Source organism: Tachysurus fulvidraco, chromosome 9 (assembly GCF_022655615.1).
Source record: "Tachysurus fulvidraco isolate hzauxx_2018 chromosome 9, HZAU_PFXX_2.0, whole genome shotgun sequence".
In the NCBI taxonomy this organism is placed as follows: Eukaryota; Metazoa; Chordata; class Actinopteri; order Siluriformes; family Bagridae; genus Tachysurus; species Tachysurus fulvidraco.
Window position 1 is genome coordinate 17648122 of NC_062526.1, and position 16675 is coordinate 17664796.

Genomic DNA, 16675 nt, shown 5'->3' on the forward strand with positions numbered 1-16675 from the left:
GGAAGTCTGAAAAAAGAGTCAAACTCTTGTCTGGGTAAAGGTATGGGTAATCAACAAGGTTTAATACCAAGCGAATATTATTTAAAACATGTCTATACACATAAATCCTTACTGTATGTCATCAATAATAAAATCCAATATTTTTTTATAAATTTTTTTATTCTAGAGGTGAAAATAGAGGCTAGAATATAACAATCATTATTAGCAGTGAAATTGGCCACCAATGGTCTAAGACTAAAGTGTCTTTTTTTGGTTTGGGAATCAAAATAGTAAAAAATATTTTTTACCATTGTATTTCCCAATGTCATTATATTTCTTTTTGCTTGAAAATTTTCCATCTAAAAAACATAAGCCAAATTCTGTTCACTCTTTTCTAACCATCTCTGTCTGGATCTAATGAAGGCCTCCTCTGCCTTCCTTTTATAAATATTCATTATCTGAAAATGTAGATTTCTGTATAAAAGCTGTAATTTTAGAAATTATTGTCTTTTCCTCAAGTGTTGCTCTAGCATCAGTTAATAAACTTCCAAATTTTCTAAGAAATTTACTAACTTCAAATTTCAATAATTCCCATTGAGTGCAATAATTTTTTAGTCTGAGCTAAATTCCAATATTGTGCAATCAAACTGCGATATTTACGAGTTCATATTCCATTAATGATTTATTGAGCTTCCAATTAGAGTTGTGGTAGTTGTAGGACAGAAAGGCATGTAAAGAAATATTAATAGACACTGCCTTATTATCTGTTACAGGTGTGGGAAGAATTGTAACAGAAATGTAACTTCTTTTTGTGAATTACTTCAAGTTAACCAGTAATGAATATGAGACATAAAGGTACTTGCTTTAATATTCCACGTGAGAGAACTAATACCATAGAATTTCTATCTTCAAATATCTATTACACTAAATTTCTTCATGAAGTCCTTTAATGTGGAGTTGCATTGCTATATATTGGAGACCAGCTAGAAGAATGGAGATATGGAGAATGGAGAATGTACTTAAATATCAAAAGTAATTTTCTGATATTTAATGTACTTAAGTATTTGAAGTAAAAGTAAAAAGTAAAATTTCAGTGATTTTCGGTAGGTATAAGATCAGGGGCGGGTCTAGGGTTTCATCTTTAGGGGTTTTAGCCCTCAGTGAGATTTTAAAACAAGAAGAGTTTTATATTATATATTATATGACTACATAGTAAGCCAAAAGTTATGGTATTATTACAAGGGCGTCGATTTGGGTAGGGACGGTAGGGACATGTCCCTACCAATATCCAGGGAACACTCGATTGTCCCCAGCAATAATTCGACCAAGCCTATGTATATTTATACATAACCACTGACAATGGCGAAAGTTTGATTTCGACATTGGTGGGGACATAATTTATTTGACATTGTTGGGGACAACGTTCCCCGTATTTTGTGCAAAAAAATGTTGTTATAAGAATACTTTCTTACTCACATACCGGTAACCTGCATAATCACGTTGCATATTGCTTCATACAACGAAATATAGCTGCAGCCGACCTCAACACATTAGCGAGAAAGACAAAGCCAATCAAACAGCGACGTGGGTTAGAGAGGCAGGACTCAAAAAAGGCAAAGGCCAATCATTTTAGAGAGTTGAGTTACAGAAGCGGTATTCATTGCAGGGGATAAATCTGTTAACCGTTTGTGTTCCACTAGTTGCGCTATTTTTTACAGAACGCCGTTGTAAAATATTTTCATCTTATTTAATGATTCCTGGATAAATGTTAAATGAAATAAGCAAAAAAAGCACAAGACACAGACCGATATCAGTGGTTATGTATAAATATACATAGGCTTTATCAAATTATTGCTAGGGACAACTTAGTGTTCCCTGGATATTGGTAGGGACATGTTCCTACAGTTGCTACCCAAATCGACGCAATATCCGTCTGTGTCTTGTGCTTTTTTACTTATTTCATTTAACATTTATCGTTCTGTAAAAAATAGCGCAACTAGTGGAACACAAACGGTTAACAGATTTACCCCCTGCAATGAATCCCGCTTCTGTAACTCAACTCAGGTTACCGGTATGTGAGTAAGAAAGTATTCTTATAACAACAGTTTTATGCACAAAATACGGGGAATGTTGTCCCCACCAATGTCAAATAAATTATGTCCCCACCAATGTCAAATAAATTATGTCCCCACCAATGTCAAAATCAAACTTTCGCCATTGAGAGCAATACACCACTTCTGCTATGGATGCTACAAATGATACCTTATCAATACTCACTTCATTCTCAGTGTTTTGCTCTTGCAAATTATTATTTATTATTAGTAGTATTATTATTAGTATTATTAGTATTAATATGTATTAAGCTTATTACATTTGTTTCTATATCTTTGGGAGTCTGTTTCTTTAGTGCCTCAATGTGTAGATTTTTGGTTTGATTTTTCCTTTCTATGCAATTTTCACTGTCTGTTTCTAAGCTCTGTAAAATTGTACAACTAAGTATTGTGTGTAAATTATTTCCTTTAGGAGAAACTGGATGGTACCAGTAGTGTGTGAGTGTGAGTACATGCGTGTTCAGAAGTCTCCGAGATTAGAGATTGGATAGGGTTGTGAGAGGTAGTCAAATTCCTGGATCCAGGTGACTAAGTGAAAGGAATTATAAAAAGGTTCTGAATAAAAGTCATGGCTCCAGGTGGAAGATAAAATAAAAAAGTTAAATAAAGCCAGTTTGTTCATCTGTACCTGTGGTGCTGTGTTCCTCATGTTATTATACTGTAATGATATAAAGCATGTGTGGAGGGTATAGTTGGAGGGGTATGAACGTGCGGTCCAAAAGAATTTTCAGAAAAATAATAGCCCTGTTACAATGCAGCTGAAGACATAAAAACCAGGAGGAGAGCGTAGTGAAAAAAAATCCAACCGTGACTTGACTTTGTATTTTGTTTAGTCATTCTGAAAATTGTAAATGGTGTGATCCTGAAAGAGAAACATTTACCTTGCTAAAAAACTAAGATAAATTGTCCTGGGCTGCTCCTTACCCAAAGTATTAGACGATTATTAAGGGAAGAAGCAACTTAACACTTAAGACCATCTGTGGCAGAAGTGGCAAGGTGTCAGAGTGCACTAGCAGCAGATAAAGTGAATAATTACTGGGGAAAGGTACTGGTTGTGGCAACTGACATCATCATAAGTATACACTGCTGGATACCAAGAGATTCAATGCAACAAAGTTACACTGTAAGTGCCAAATTGGATAATAATTGAATTAGGAAGCATAGTTACATAGAATTAGACCCAGAACAGAGGATAGCAATAACAACAGTGCAAACAGAGCAGTGTCCAGAGAGGGCTTTCTCACCTAGAAAGCAGTGAGAAAAATTGGAAAAATGTTGCCGCTAGTTGAATTATCTATCAAAGATCAATGACCAGAGAAGAATAAGTATTGTTCAGGACTAACAACAATTGTAACTATAGAGCCCAGGTTGCTGTACTGGTGAGAGGATTAGCCAGATTTCTGTATGCCATAAGGTGCGTGAGGGAGGGTTGACTTGGTGGTTCATTTCTCTTCAAGACTTCTCGTTTCAGCTCAAGTACCATCGGGATCCCTGCCCTCCCATGGCTACACCCTCTGGACTGCTAGGTGGGGGTTCCAAGCTAGGGAGGGGGCCTGTTATGTGAGTGAAAAAAAAAAAGCGATTTTCACCCCTCCACACCCTCAGTGTACAGGTTGGCCAAAAGCGCACCAAAATCAGAGCCAATCAGGAGCGGCTTCTAAACGAATTTTCGGGAGTAGGCAAGCTAGGGAAGGCTGGCTTAGTACCGAGAGAGGCAAGCTTTGATTAATTTTTGGGAACTAATGGTGGATTTCATTCAGTACCTCTGTTTCCCCAGATTTGTTGGAGTGAAGTTCTGGGGTACCAGGTTTCGGGCCAGCAACGGTGAGGTCAGCATCCCAAAAGTGTGGCAAGGGCTCAGCAACTGCAAAATCATCCGCTATTTGAGGGATTTTAAAAGGAAGAAGTAGCACATTAGTTTCATCTGAATATTCTACAATTTTAACTTCCTCTAGCTGCTGTGCCTTGTCATCTCCTGCTCCAGGGTGAGTGCTACAGCGGCGCTCATGATTGGCCTGTCAACTTTGGCTAAACTGCCTTGCACTCTGTCCCAGCAGAGCTGACCTTGCTGCTGAGCAAACTTGTCTGTCCAGGGTGCTGCAGCCTGCTGCCACCTTCTGATGGTGTTTTTTTGTGGAAAAGTTTGCATTTGCAGCCATCACACCATATACTGTAAAGTGCAACATGTAAAACCTAGTGCAAACAGTGCAAGACAAAAGACAGTGCAGACAGACAAAGAAAAACACTACAGGCCAGTGTGAATTTTGTACAGTGTACAAAACATTGTACAAATGTATAGGGTGACCAAGTCAAGTTCTCTGCCAGATGAAAATCAAGGAATTTGATGCTCTTGACATTTTTCCACTGAGGATCCATCAATGTTCAGCAGAGAGTGGTTCTGAAGTCTACAACCATCTCCATAGTTTTATCAATATTCAGAAACAGGTTGTTAGCCCTACACCAGGCAGTTATCCTTTGTACCAAGTGGTCTGAGCACACAGCCGTGAGGGGCCCCAGTGAAGATGCTGTTCCTTAGTGCTGGAGGGAATATACACCCTGACAGTGAAAGCTGTGGTTAATTCTTGTGGTAAATAAAATAAGTTGCATCCAAAAGTCACAGAATCCACTAGGGATGAGCAGTAACTAGAAAAAATCTTTAATAATAAAATCTAGTCCTTGCACCATTCCTTGTTGATGTAAACACACACAATACCACCGCAAGCCTTACCACACAGAGCTGCATTTCTAGAAACGGGCCTGCCTGGGAAGTGAGAAAGTGCCTGGGACTGTTCCAAGTACTGCTGATTAAACAGACAGCTGCAGATTATATATATATATATAAAGAGAGAGAGAGAGAGAGAGAGAGAGAGAGAGAGAGAGAGAGAGAGAGAGAGAGAGAGAGAGAGAGAGAGAGAGCACAAAGGCAGGTAATGAAGAATAAAGGTGGCAAGAGAGGTGGATTATCTTCTAACCCTATACTCTTTTATTAACTTTCACCCATATTATGCACTTAACCTCTGCTTTACTTAAACTAATCTGCACTTGTACCTTCTCTTTTGTTAGCCCCCTTTTACCCAGCCTATGCGCCACCTCGTTACCCCTAAATCCCAACATATGCTGCACACATAAAAATGATCATGAAATCGCATATTAGTTATTCTTGTGTTTAGAATGATGAAGCACTTCATAAAGAATATATTGATGGGTAACAACAGTATTCAATTACACAATGCCCTTATATACAGAGGGAAAAATGTAATTCTAAATTCTAAGATTATGATGCTTTTGTAACATTAAAATAAACCGTGTTTAATTTTTTTCTCGCTCAAAATATGCGTCATGTTAAAATTTTGATGTCATGCAGGGCTGTCAAGTGTCACGCATTGAGAGTAACAGTCACGCATTTGGGTCTTTTCTCCCACTCTCCCACCACACATCGTATTTCTCACGCAGAAAAACCTTTTGACTATTTATCATATATTTAATAAGCCGCAGCGCCCAAATGTATCAGTCCGCACCGCAGTCTCTATGGAACCGGGCAGGAATCAAGCGCGTCTCCCCTGGAGTTCTTAGCCGAGCCTGACACTTATCAGCTAATCAAAAAAGAGGCTACACAATAGCCAATCAGAAAATAGCACTATTGTATCTGGGTTCATTGAATTCATAAATGCAACACACTACAGTTTTTTCTATACTTTCCATAAGGGTAAAAAATGATATATGCAGTGTTATCTTCATTTTAGATGTCAAAAGGGTTTTGTGGCTCCCTGTGTTTTTTTCTGTGTGAAACGGGTCCAAATGGCTCTTTGAGTGTTTAAGGTTGCCAACCCCTGCCCTAAGGGAAGTTCATTCCACCACCTTGGTGCCAGAACAGAAAAGAATCTTGTAGTATATTTACCTCTTCCCCTGAGACATGGTGATGTGTGATGAGGGCTTTGAGGTAAGAGGGAACTGGTCCATCTTTTCGTATGCAAGAACTTAGGCAGGTTGAAAATAAGTCATGTAGCTGCTTTTTGGATCATTTGCAGAGGACCAAGTGTGTTCATAGTCAGACATGCCAGCAGTGAATTGCAGTAGTCCAGTCTAGAGATGACAAAAGACTGAACAAAAATGAGAAGCCTGTGTGGACAAAAATGTCTGAATTCTTCTAATGTTGTACTACTGTAATGTTGTAAACTTTTTCCAGAGAAGACCAGGAGACTTGGATATCCTTGTGCAGTAGTCTTTATTGTAGATACACGATGAAACGAGTCTGCAAGTCAGAGCGTACTGGCACGGGTGCTGCAGTCATCAAGTCTGACTTAAAGTTGTAATACATTGTAAATATACACATTTTAGGGGGCAGTCCAATCAGATAGCGACAAAACACTCGGGTGACCATCAAAACATGAAAGGATGTAACAGCCCCCACACCAGATCCTGGAATTTCACCCACCCTTAATCCCATTAACATAACAATAGGACAAATGGCGAAAAGAGACAGATGATACCCTGAGTTACCTTGCCCCTTTCCTTCGATATTTATGAGATACAGAAACCACAAGTCTAATGTAAAGTTTGAATTTAACTAGCCTTGTCACTTGATTGGGCTTCTATATTATCCACAGAAAGATGCTAGAACTAAAAGGAAATAAAACAATGACTTAAAAAAATTATTTTCCCACAATTCCCCCTTTGAGAGTTCTAATAACTCTCACAATAGATTTAAGTCAATAATAATAAATACATTAATGTCATGCTCAGTTATCTATTTAAAAAAAATATATCTGGCCTGAGTGCTTTAACATAGAGCCAGTATTCTTGCAACTCTAAGATGCAGGCAAAAGAAAACTTTTTAAGGGTAATAGTTCTTTGTTGTTTTCTGGAGTCCAAAGCTTCTGCAGTGCACATTGTAGCTTGATATATCCTTTCGATATATTCTTTTCATCAGGTAAATGAAGACAGTAAGAATTGATGTTGTCTGCCAGTCCTGAGCAGTTGTTCTGCAGATGTCTTCAGATGTCAGTGCTTTGGTGCTTCTGTTGCCTTGGTTGTCACACTGCTTTTCAGTCCTTGTATCTGTAACACAAACATAAGAAGGCAAAAGAGAAGCAGGAGAGCAATATTTCCATACTACAGTTTATATTCAGAATCTATCGTAGGATCGTATAGTTTTTAGTTTCAGAATCTCTGTGATCGTATAGTTTTTTTGTTGTTGTTTACTTTCCCTAATCTGCAGTGTTATGACACCTAAGGACCAGTTAGGTAGGGATAAGCTAATAAAAGGGGAATTCTATAAGGAAGTCTTCACCACCGGGTTGACCCCCGAGGCCTACTGCCTTCGGTTCCTCCCTGGGCTCCTTACTGGTCTGTGTGTCCTAGTCTATCCCTGCAGGTGATGAAACTTTACATGAACTTTACAGTATGAGACATGAATCCACCTTTTTCTTTTACATAGTAGCATTCTGGCAACTTTCTTCACTACTTCTCCTGTAAAATACGTCCTGTTTTCTCTCTCTACTCGACCTGACTCTGTTGGCATACAACACAGCGTTTAGCTGTCTCTGTGGCTATACCTCTACAAGCCGGATTCCAGGATTCCACCAGTGATTTGACAAAGGTTGAATCATTGCTGCTGGACTAATGTGACTTAAGTTAAGTAACTGCTGAGCCAAATATGGCAGAAGTGATTCTGTTCCCATATAATTTCCCCCTTTGGTCCAACAGCCTGTTAAATCAACCATGGCTCCCTTATCTAACCATTTCCATGCTTCATATATTGGAACATCTTTGTAGAGGTCTGTTAGAGAGTCTGGAGGCATAATGACACTGCTTGTTGTCATTCTAGTACCAACTTGCACTGTACCGTATGAACAGGCTTTTTTAGCAGCTACGTCTGCAAGAACTTTACCCTGAGATTCTGCATTGTTAGGTTTGGAATCTGGAAGACGGTTAGAAGCTGCTACATCAGATACAGAGGTCATTGCATTTCCTGCTCTTCTATTCCCTCCAATGACCTGAGCTGAACCATCAACAAACAATTCAAAATCAGCATTATTTAGCGGACTCTCTGCAATAGCATTTGAAGATGAGTGTGTAAGCACAACACAATCATGAGTCATTTCTTCATCCTCTAAAGGAACATCAGTCATTGCAGACATCACACATGAGGATGGGTTAGTGACAGGGGCATGGTCCAAAACCAAGTTGAGAACTGTGAGAGTAGTTAACCAATTTCCCCAACAGGAGGAGGTGATTTTAGCTTGATTCTCTGATGTGGATACTGAATTTGGGCACCTGACTTTTATTGTTTGGCCTAAAACTGCATTTGTACAGGCCTGAACAAGCTGTCCTATGGTTTCACTAGAAAGAGGATGGACTACCTCTGGGTTATAAGCAGGCTGGGTGGGTGAGGGGTTATGTAAATTTCTTCTGTTATCTTGCTGCTTTTTCCTACAATCTTTTACCCAGTGCCCTGATTTTCCACAATAGTTACATGTTCCCTCTCTTAGGGAATCCGGGTTCTTGCCTAGTCTCTGCATAGGAATTATTTAGCGATTCTGCAGCTGTTCTGACTTTTATCTTAACATCAGAATCCCTTTCCCAGTCGCTAACCTGTCCCAGTTGCTTTTCAGTGTTTGAATAGACCAAGTAAGGTCTAAGAAAGGAAGAGCATTCCTGTACTCTGATGAAAGGCCATCAAACCATGCCCTGACTAATGGTCCCTTATCATCTAACACATCATCTGGACTGTTGGCTATTCCACTGTATGCAACCGCAGATTGACAAAATCTTTCAGTGTATTCACTTACAGTTTCTTCCTTTTTCTGCACACAGCTAGTGACTCTGGCCCAGTCAATCTTTGGCCCAATAATATCCTTCAGTATCCTAAGGACTCCTTCTCGAAACTCATCTTTGCTGGCACATTTAAAATCAGAAGTATACACCGTACTTTCAAAACACTTAAATTCTGATTCTGTTAACACCTGAGACATGAGTTGAGTGACGTCCACTAGAGACAAGTCATAGAGACGCAGTTTTTTTGCTAATGCTCTCCTAAATTCAAAAAAATTTGAATGTGCTGATGGCAAACTTTGAGAAAGTCTCTCTATCGCTTCAGGCCCTAAAGTTTAATGACAATTTGCACTTGTAATACTGGAGCTGGGCAAGGAGAATTTTCTGCCTCTTCTATTCTACTTTGAACTCTTTTTCGAGCTCCACACACAAGGGCATTGACTGGCTGATCAGTAAGGTCACTAAAGGACACATTATCTCCCTCTTGGTTAGATAAGAAATGCAAGTCAGGATATACATTAGTGATGGAAGATACTCGTTCACGTTGGGCATGCTCTTGTGCTGAGGTAACACAAAATTCCATGTGGCAACAGATAATTCCTTTGACATTTTTCTTTCTGATACATGCACCTAGCACCTTTTTGCACTCTTCAATAGACCATACTTTGCCTGGATGAATGCCATATTTCTTTGTCAAATTCTGTTTGACTGAGTCTGTTACTATAACATTCATTTGCTCATCTAACAGTGATTTGAACTCTCCACTAGTCCACAAAGGGGTAGCTAATCCACCTTTTTCCAGTAGTGGGGATCAGTCTTGCATTCTTTTGAAACATTTTGATTGCTATGGGATTTCTCTTTTTAGACAATCTACTGTTAGTTTCTCTAAAGTAGGGAATAACCCATAACTGTTTCTGATTTCTAGATGATAACACACAATTCTTCCCTGATGTACAGGGGATAAACCAAAACTCTTCCTCGATAAACAGAGGGTAAATCAAATTTCTTCCCTGATAAACAGAGGATACACCAAAGTTCTTCCCTGATCAACAGAGGATAAACCAAAATTCTTCCCTGATCAACAGAGGATAAACCACAAAATCTTCCCTGGTAAACAGAGGATGAACCAAAATTCTTCTCTGATCAACAGAGGATAAGCCAAAAAATTCTTCCCTGTCTAAACAGAGGATAACCCAAAATTCGTACCTGCCTAAACAGAGGATAGACCAAAATTGTAGTTAAACCAAACCCTGCAGCTGTTTGTTAACTCTTCCCTGACAAAGCAGAGGATAACCACATGTATACTGTAAGAAGCAGTAAGAAGGAAACGACATGAGCTTGTCACAATTGCAACATGCGAGGAAAAGGACAGTTGATTGTCCATACTTTCCCCAAGATTGCAAGCTGTGATTAAAGGGGAGATCAGATAGTTAAGCAGGGATATTGCAAAATCATGACCTGGGGATGAATCACCTGGAATGATCAGCAGTTCAGTTTTGCTAGGATTAAGCTTTAACTAATGAGCTGTCATCCACGATGATCCACAGAGGACAGATGATGACCGGTCTAGCAGCATGTAGTTTTTCAGACATCCAAAAGGGCTGTTTTAAAAGACTGGTTGGGATCTTGGAGGTTAACCAATCAGATCCAAGAATACAAGGGTGCTGTGGAGTGAATGAGTTTGCTGAAAGTTTGTATACATACAGTATGTTCTTCTATGGAGGAATAAAGAAAAGTCCTCAACCCTAGTACCATTTCCTTTCTTATTAATAGTTGAACAGGGCTTAAATTATTTGCAAACAAATCAAAAAGGGGCCATTAAGAATGTGGCTTCAAGCCACAACTTTTTATTCCAAAATTGAGGACTATTGTAACATTTTATCATACATCAGTAACATATATGTGTCTGCATTGTTTTCTTGTATAGTATAGTGTTAGTTATGTCTGTACCTTTGAGAGTCACAAACTGCTGGAACCAAATTCCTTGTGTGTCAACACACTTGGCCAATAAATCTGATTCTGATTCTGATTCTGATATGTATTATAAGTGACATTACATTACCTGACACAGCTTTTTAGAGATTCAGGTCACATGTTCATCTCTGTTCTGCCATCACATATGACTTTGACAAAAACATGAGAAACAAAAGGCAATAAGGCATGTTATAATAGGAAACCAGCCACATCAAGGTGTTGTAGGCTGACACAAGTGAGACTTACCACCACTGTGATGTGTGTAATTTTCCTGTAACAGCAGATGAAACCAGATGAAAGAGAAGACATTTGATGTACAGTACAATGCCTAAATCCAGTGTCTGAAGGACAGGACTGAAACTTTACACTGGTTCAAATAAGGTGGCTTAAACTCTATCAATATATGCATTTTAATTCTTGGTACAATTTCACGTGTTACAGGGATGCTACCTCTACTTCCACATCTTATACCTTTCTTACACTTTCTATAAGTGTATGTAAATTTGTTTTAAGAAAAACATTGTTTATAACTCTTAATACCTGTACATTTTTAATCATAGGAAGTGGTCACAAGTGATAAGAGAGATAACTGGATGGAGAACGTGAGGACAAAATAACTGACTTTTGAAAAAGCTTGGAATAATCTGCTTCTATCATAACTAACAGCTATATTTCTCACATAGATTAATAGTGAAACCCAAGTGTTTTATGATTACACAGTAATTATGTTGTTTTAGGAAATTTTAGGAAATGAAAGTGTTTGATTAATGTGAAGCCTCTTTTACCAGCTCAAACCTCTCACATATAGGATTTTATACTATGAATGATACCTTTAGTCTGTGGGTATTATGTTGTCAGGAAGTCAGAAGAATGCGAGTTCAGGAAAAATTAACTGATTTTAACAATCTAAGCACACATACATGCTTGTGCTTGTCACTCTTTATTCTATTCCCATTGTTCTCTCTTCAATTTACTCATACTTGCCCCTAGCGGTCCCCATAAACATAACACATAACAACAGGACATCACAGCATTTACACACACACATCAACTTAAAAACAATCTATTTTGACACAACAGTTCTCTGTGAAGTTTTTTTTTATATATCATATTCTTATTGGGGCCTGACCTGAACTCAGCATTTCTTGAAAGTCTGAGGGAATATGGCTGCATCTGGACATAATTCAGATGAGTCAGGTGTAGATTCTGTTTCTGCAGTCATGTCACAATGATTGATGTGTTTAGCTCATATGATACGTGCTAAAGCCATGGTCTGGCGTCTCAACAGCAAGGTGCCTCCACTCAAAGGATTCCTTCTCCTGTGAGTGGGATGGCCATTCTCAATCACTCCCACTCGCACGGGGAGAACATGTGAACTATGCACACACAAGGCAAAGGCGGGAATCGAACCCCGACCCTGGAGGTGTAAGGCGAACGTGCTAACCACTAAGAAAGATAGAAACATAGAAAGATAATTCCTGATAAAATACATTTTATTCTACTGACTGTGTCCCTCTTTCCTTGCTATATTTGACCTTTTAACCAGCAGTGTCCTTATCATACTTTCCAGTATTATTAGGCTTTGAATACCTAAATTAAGATCACAGTTACTAGTATAAATTTCTACATTTCAAGATCCTACATTGTAAAGCTAGAGGGGACAGAATCTCCACTTTCAATGTGGTCAGTGTTTTTCTGTACATACTTTTTTACCGACTGATCTAATAGGATTCCCTCATCTATTAAAAAAATTAAACAATAAAAAAATTAAACTGATAAACAATAATATAGGGCCAAATACACATTTATTTCTTTTAATTTTGGATTGGACTCTAAACATGCACAGACTACACAACCAACCACAAGCTTTTGTTTAAACAAATGCATCTGTCCATTTCAGAGAAAGACATTCACAGTGGTTTTAATATTTTCCAACCGCAAAGCTGATGCACGTCTCTTTTCGTTGCACCACTAAAAACAACCTCCTGCCCCTACTTGCTGCATCAAAGCCTCAAAAACAATTTTTATTTTCCATAGCTAGGGTTAGATCACACACAGTGGATTACTAAGGGACAAAAAAAATTTAAACAATTAAATGGATACCTTTCATATCATTAGTATAAAAAGGCTACAACTCTCTATTCTAATACTTTACAATTGCTTTATTCTAAATCCATTCATGCATAAATTAATCTTCACTAAAGTTACAATACTATTAAAAATAACATCACAGCACATTAATTTTAAATTTGATACAGACCAACAAACTTGATTCTAAATAAGCATACATTACTAGATATAGTGCTAATTCTGAACCTGAGGTTGACAAAACAAAAATTCTTCAAAAATCACGTGCTGATCTGAAGCTTTTTCTCAGAAGGCCAAAACGCATAATTGACTAGTAGTTGACTTGCTGTACTTTAATAAAGCATGGTGCACTAGTTCAATAGTTAAGTGCATTAATACAGACAACAGCACACAAATAAATCCATGTGATCACATAACACATCTGTGACAAAATATCAACAAAGCTGGCGTTTAAGCAAGTGGGACGTAGTGATCTCTCATTGCCTGGCAGCATATTTATTTTCACTGAATATGTTTAACTGTAAAGGGACTTTATTTTGTGCTAGTGGAAGATTTTTATGTCTTTTTATTTATTGTACATGGTTTTGCCTGGTTCTATCATTAAAAATTTCACCTCCACTCTACCGGTAGAGTGTTGACGTGCATCGTATCACCATGAAATGCATTCATTTTACACATAGCCTACATAACAAATGAAACTCAGCATGGGAAGGAATTTGTTTTCATTATTTTACCCATTGTTTTACTAAGTTTGCTTAGTTACAAATCTGCTCATCTGGGGGTTACTTATTTTGTTATGTGATCAGCAGTATTAGATTTATTGGGCATAAATCATTAGGTTTCAATAATGTTTGAATATGAGTTTTTGATAATGTTTTAATATAATAAAATGCAATACAGTCTTTATATTTAAAGATTTGTCTATTTTCCAAATGTATGTAAGCAGAGATGGTGTTAGTATCTGCTTTATCACAAATATACTGTATATTTATGTGCTACAAGACTTTTCAGTACCTGCCTTTTCAGATTTTTAGTTCTCTTATACATTTTAATTCTCCTTTAGTAAACTTTTACATTTTAATTTAAATCTATAGGCCAGTACTATAACAGGAAAAAGACAAACGTCAGGTTACAAATATTTTACTTTACATATTTTACTATGTGAGGATGTGGTATGACATCATAATCTACAATTATGTTTTGTACAAATATTTAAGAACATTATACAATTTAGGAATCAGATTCATTTGCCAACACATTTTCAGCTGTAAACCCTGGGATGTTACACTGTTCCCTTTATAGTCCCCTTTATAACCTCAACAGGATCTGAGAGTTCTGAATATCCACTTCTATATCCACTTTGAAATGATTACAAACTGTTTATTTCAATTCAGCTTGAACACAAAACATTACTGGAAAATGTGTTGGTCTTACTTAAAAAGAAAGTCCGAATCCTTAAAACAATTGTAAATTAAAAAAGTATTACATGCTGTTGATATACTCAACACACCCCCTACACACAGATAAATCATCATTTGGTTTGCTCAACACACAGTTTCCTCTGTCTGTCTCACCTCATACACAATGGCATGTGGCTCAGCAACAGCAATGGTTCAGATTATGACTCTGCCTTTGTTTCTCTGCATCACTGGTAAGTGATAATAACCTTATTAATTAATTAAATTAACTGACAAACATATTACAGACCTGTAAGATTGGATAGTCTGAATAGTCACCACAGTGATACTTGCACAAAACACTTCATAGCCCAAATTAAAATAAGCACTTATTTAACTGTTTGTTAATGTCAACTTTAAGCTAAAACCAAAGCCTATTAAAATTTTGTAATACTTTCACATTGTCCCAATTTCTCAGTGTATAAATGTTATTATATTCAGTTAATTGTGTAAGAGATAAAGGCAGTTTATTTAGAAACATATGGATCAGCAAAAATTAATCCTGAATGTAATATTTTGTGGAATATTTGCTAAGAAAATAATTTACGTTATACATTAGGAGTCTGTTTTCTGGGTTACAGGTTTGCTCTTAGAGGCAGAAGCTCAAATTTTGGAGGCAGAAGCTGGAGATAATGTCACTGTTTGGTGCCAACATGATCTGAAAAATCCAGCTATGATCTTCTGGTTTAAACAGTCGTGTGATTCAGTTCCACTTCTTCTTGGGTGTAAAAGGTTTTTGACATCAGCTCCATCAAAATCGTGTTACTTCTTTAGTGAGAGTGAGAGAATAGTGATGTTTGTTCATGGCAGTAAAACGTCTCTCACAATCACTGCAGTAAACGTCTCTGATACAGGACTCTATTACTGCAGCTTCACTGAGAACATGATCTTCAGTAACTCCACATATTTACAACTGAAAAGTAAATTTATAAAGAATGAAGAGTTTCTGTAAATTAGTAGTAGCTTGATATGACTGATGTTTATACAAATAATGTTTCCTTTTCTCAGCAGGAAATAAAACATTGTCTATCTCAGACAGAGCTAAAGGTTTGTAAATTTTCTGTTCTACTTAAAGACATGTACAGCCTTTCTATAAAATCATATTTATATGTTTGTCAATGTTTAACAATTCAAAATATGATTTAGCTGCAAAAGCCATTTTTTCCTTTTTTCAAGGTTCAGCGTCTAATGCAGTGTTCTTCATGCTGATTGTGGTGTTTGGTTCAGTGACTGTGTTTCTTCTTGGTGTCCTGATCTTCATCATACTGAAGCACAGAAAAACACAGACTGGTATATTTTTACATTTTTCAATGTAACAAAAATATAAAACATACAATGTTATATTATATTGTGCATGATTAAATGAAAAAAAATATATATATTGAATTCATGGGAAAAAAAATTTCTGTTTAACTTCAGGTGATATAACTGACAGACATGATGATGAGGTAAATCTGAAAATACATATTTAAAAAAAATACATTGGGATAAGCATGTATAGGAGAATACTATGAATACTCATTGTAGCTTATGAAGGCATATCTTCTCTGGAGCAGAAATAAACTCTTCCAGCTGCTCTGACATGTTTTCTGTATTACTGCAGGAGCAAGAGAGTGATTCAGTGAACTACGCTGCTCTGCAGTTCTCTAAGAAGAAAACAAAGAAGACAGGAAGAAGTAGTGAAATAATATATACACATGTTGTATATTTTGCTATCAGACAATAATTTAGCAAAGATGTGATTACGAGCTGATATAATGTATTATGTACTGCTACTAATGATAAACAATGTTGAGCTGATAGAGGAGGTGGTCATAGTTTCCTGCATATTATAGTAACAGAAAATACATTGCATTTAATCATAACTATAATATGGTAACTATGTAGATCTATGGTATCGTGCATTTATCAATATTATGTACATCTCATTTATTCTGAGCTGTGTTACTGTCTATCAAATTGGTATTCAATGTAATAAAATATTTACCTTCAAAAAGAAACATTTTTGATTTTATGATGAACAGTTTTGCATTAATTTTGCATAAAGATGAAAAACTGGAATTTGATATTACATGTTAAAGTAACCTTATAATTCTAGCTGAACTAGGAAAAAAATAATAGATAACCAGTCTGCATTACACTACTGTTCAGTAGTGTAACTACATTAGCTTTTAAACAGAAACATGAAAGAGTCTCAACTGGCTAATCCTCTTTCTCATCACAGCAGCACCCAGTAACATAGAAGTGCATACTTAAATTGTTTCTATTAGCCCTATTTTATATAAAATCCTT

The 16675-nt window shown here is 37.0% G+C and overlaps 2 protein-coding genes and 2 pseudogenes across 8 annotated transcripts in view; 2 read left to right on the forward strand and 2 right to left on the reverse strand.

Moving 5' to 3' along the window:
• LOC113656616 overlaps nucleotides 1-16675 on the reverse strand; it is a 355645-nt pseudogene that overhangs the window by 158663 nt on the left and 180307 nt on the right.
• Nucleotides 1-16675, reverse strand: part of LOC113656619 (acetyl-CoA carboxylase 2) — a 332529-nt gene that overhangs the window by 95785 nt on the left and 220069 nt on the right. The gene's annotated exons all lie outside the window — the stretch shown is intronic.
• LOC113638514 overlaps nucleotides 1-16675 on the forward strand; it is an 81201-nt pseudogene that overhangs the window by 44810 nt on the left and 19716 nt on the right.
• Nucleotides 14189-16328, forward strand: LOC113638515. Its single transcript, XM_047818594.1, has 6 exons — nucleotides 14189-14577; nucleotides 14965-15303; nucleotides 15392-15430; nucleotides 15560-15673; nucleotides 15803-15831; nucleotides 15987-16328. Exons 1-6 carry the CDS (start codon nucleotides 14511-14513, stop codon nucleotides 16107-16109), a joined length of 711 nt encoding a protein of 236 aa, XP_047674550.1. The 5' UTR covers nucleotides 14189-14510; the 3' UTR covers nucleotides 16110-16328.

Bases quoted from the DNA above. Each gene is read 5' to 3' on its own strand.
- LOC113638515 (XM_047818594.1), top strand. From the start codon at position 14,511: ATGGCATGTGGCTCAGCAACAGCAATGGTTCAGATTATGACTCTGCCT. The intron at 14,578-14,964 runs GTAAGTGATAAT...TCTGGGTTACAG, and splicing joins TTTGTTTCTCTGCATCACTG to GTTTGCTCTTAGAGGCAGAA. The intron at 15,304-15,391 runs GTAAATTTATAA...TCCTTTTCTCAG, and splicing joins CACATATTTACAACTGAAAA to CAGGAAATAAAACATTGTCT.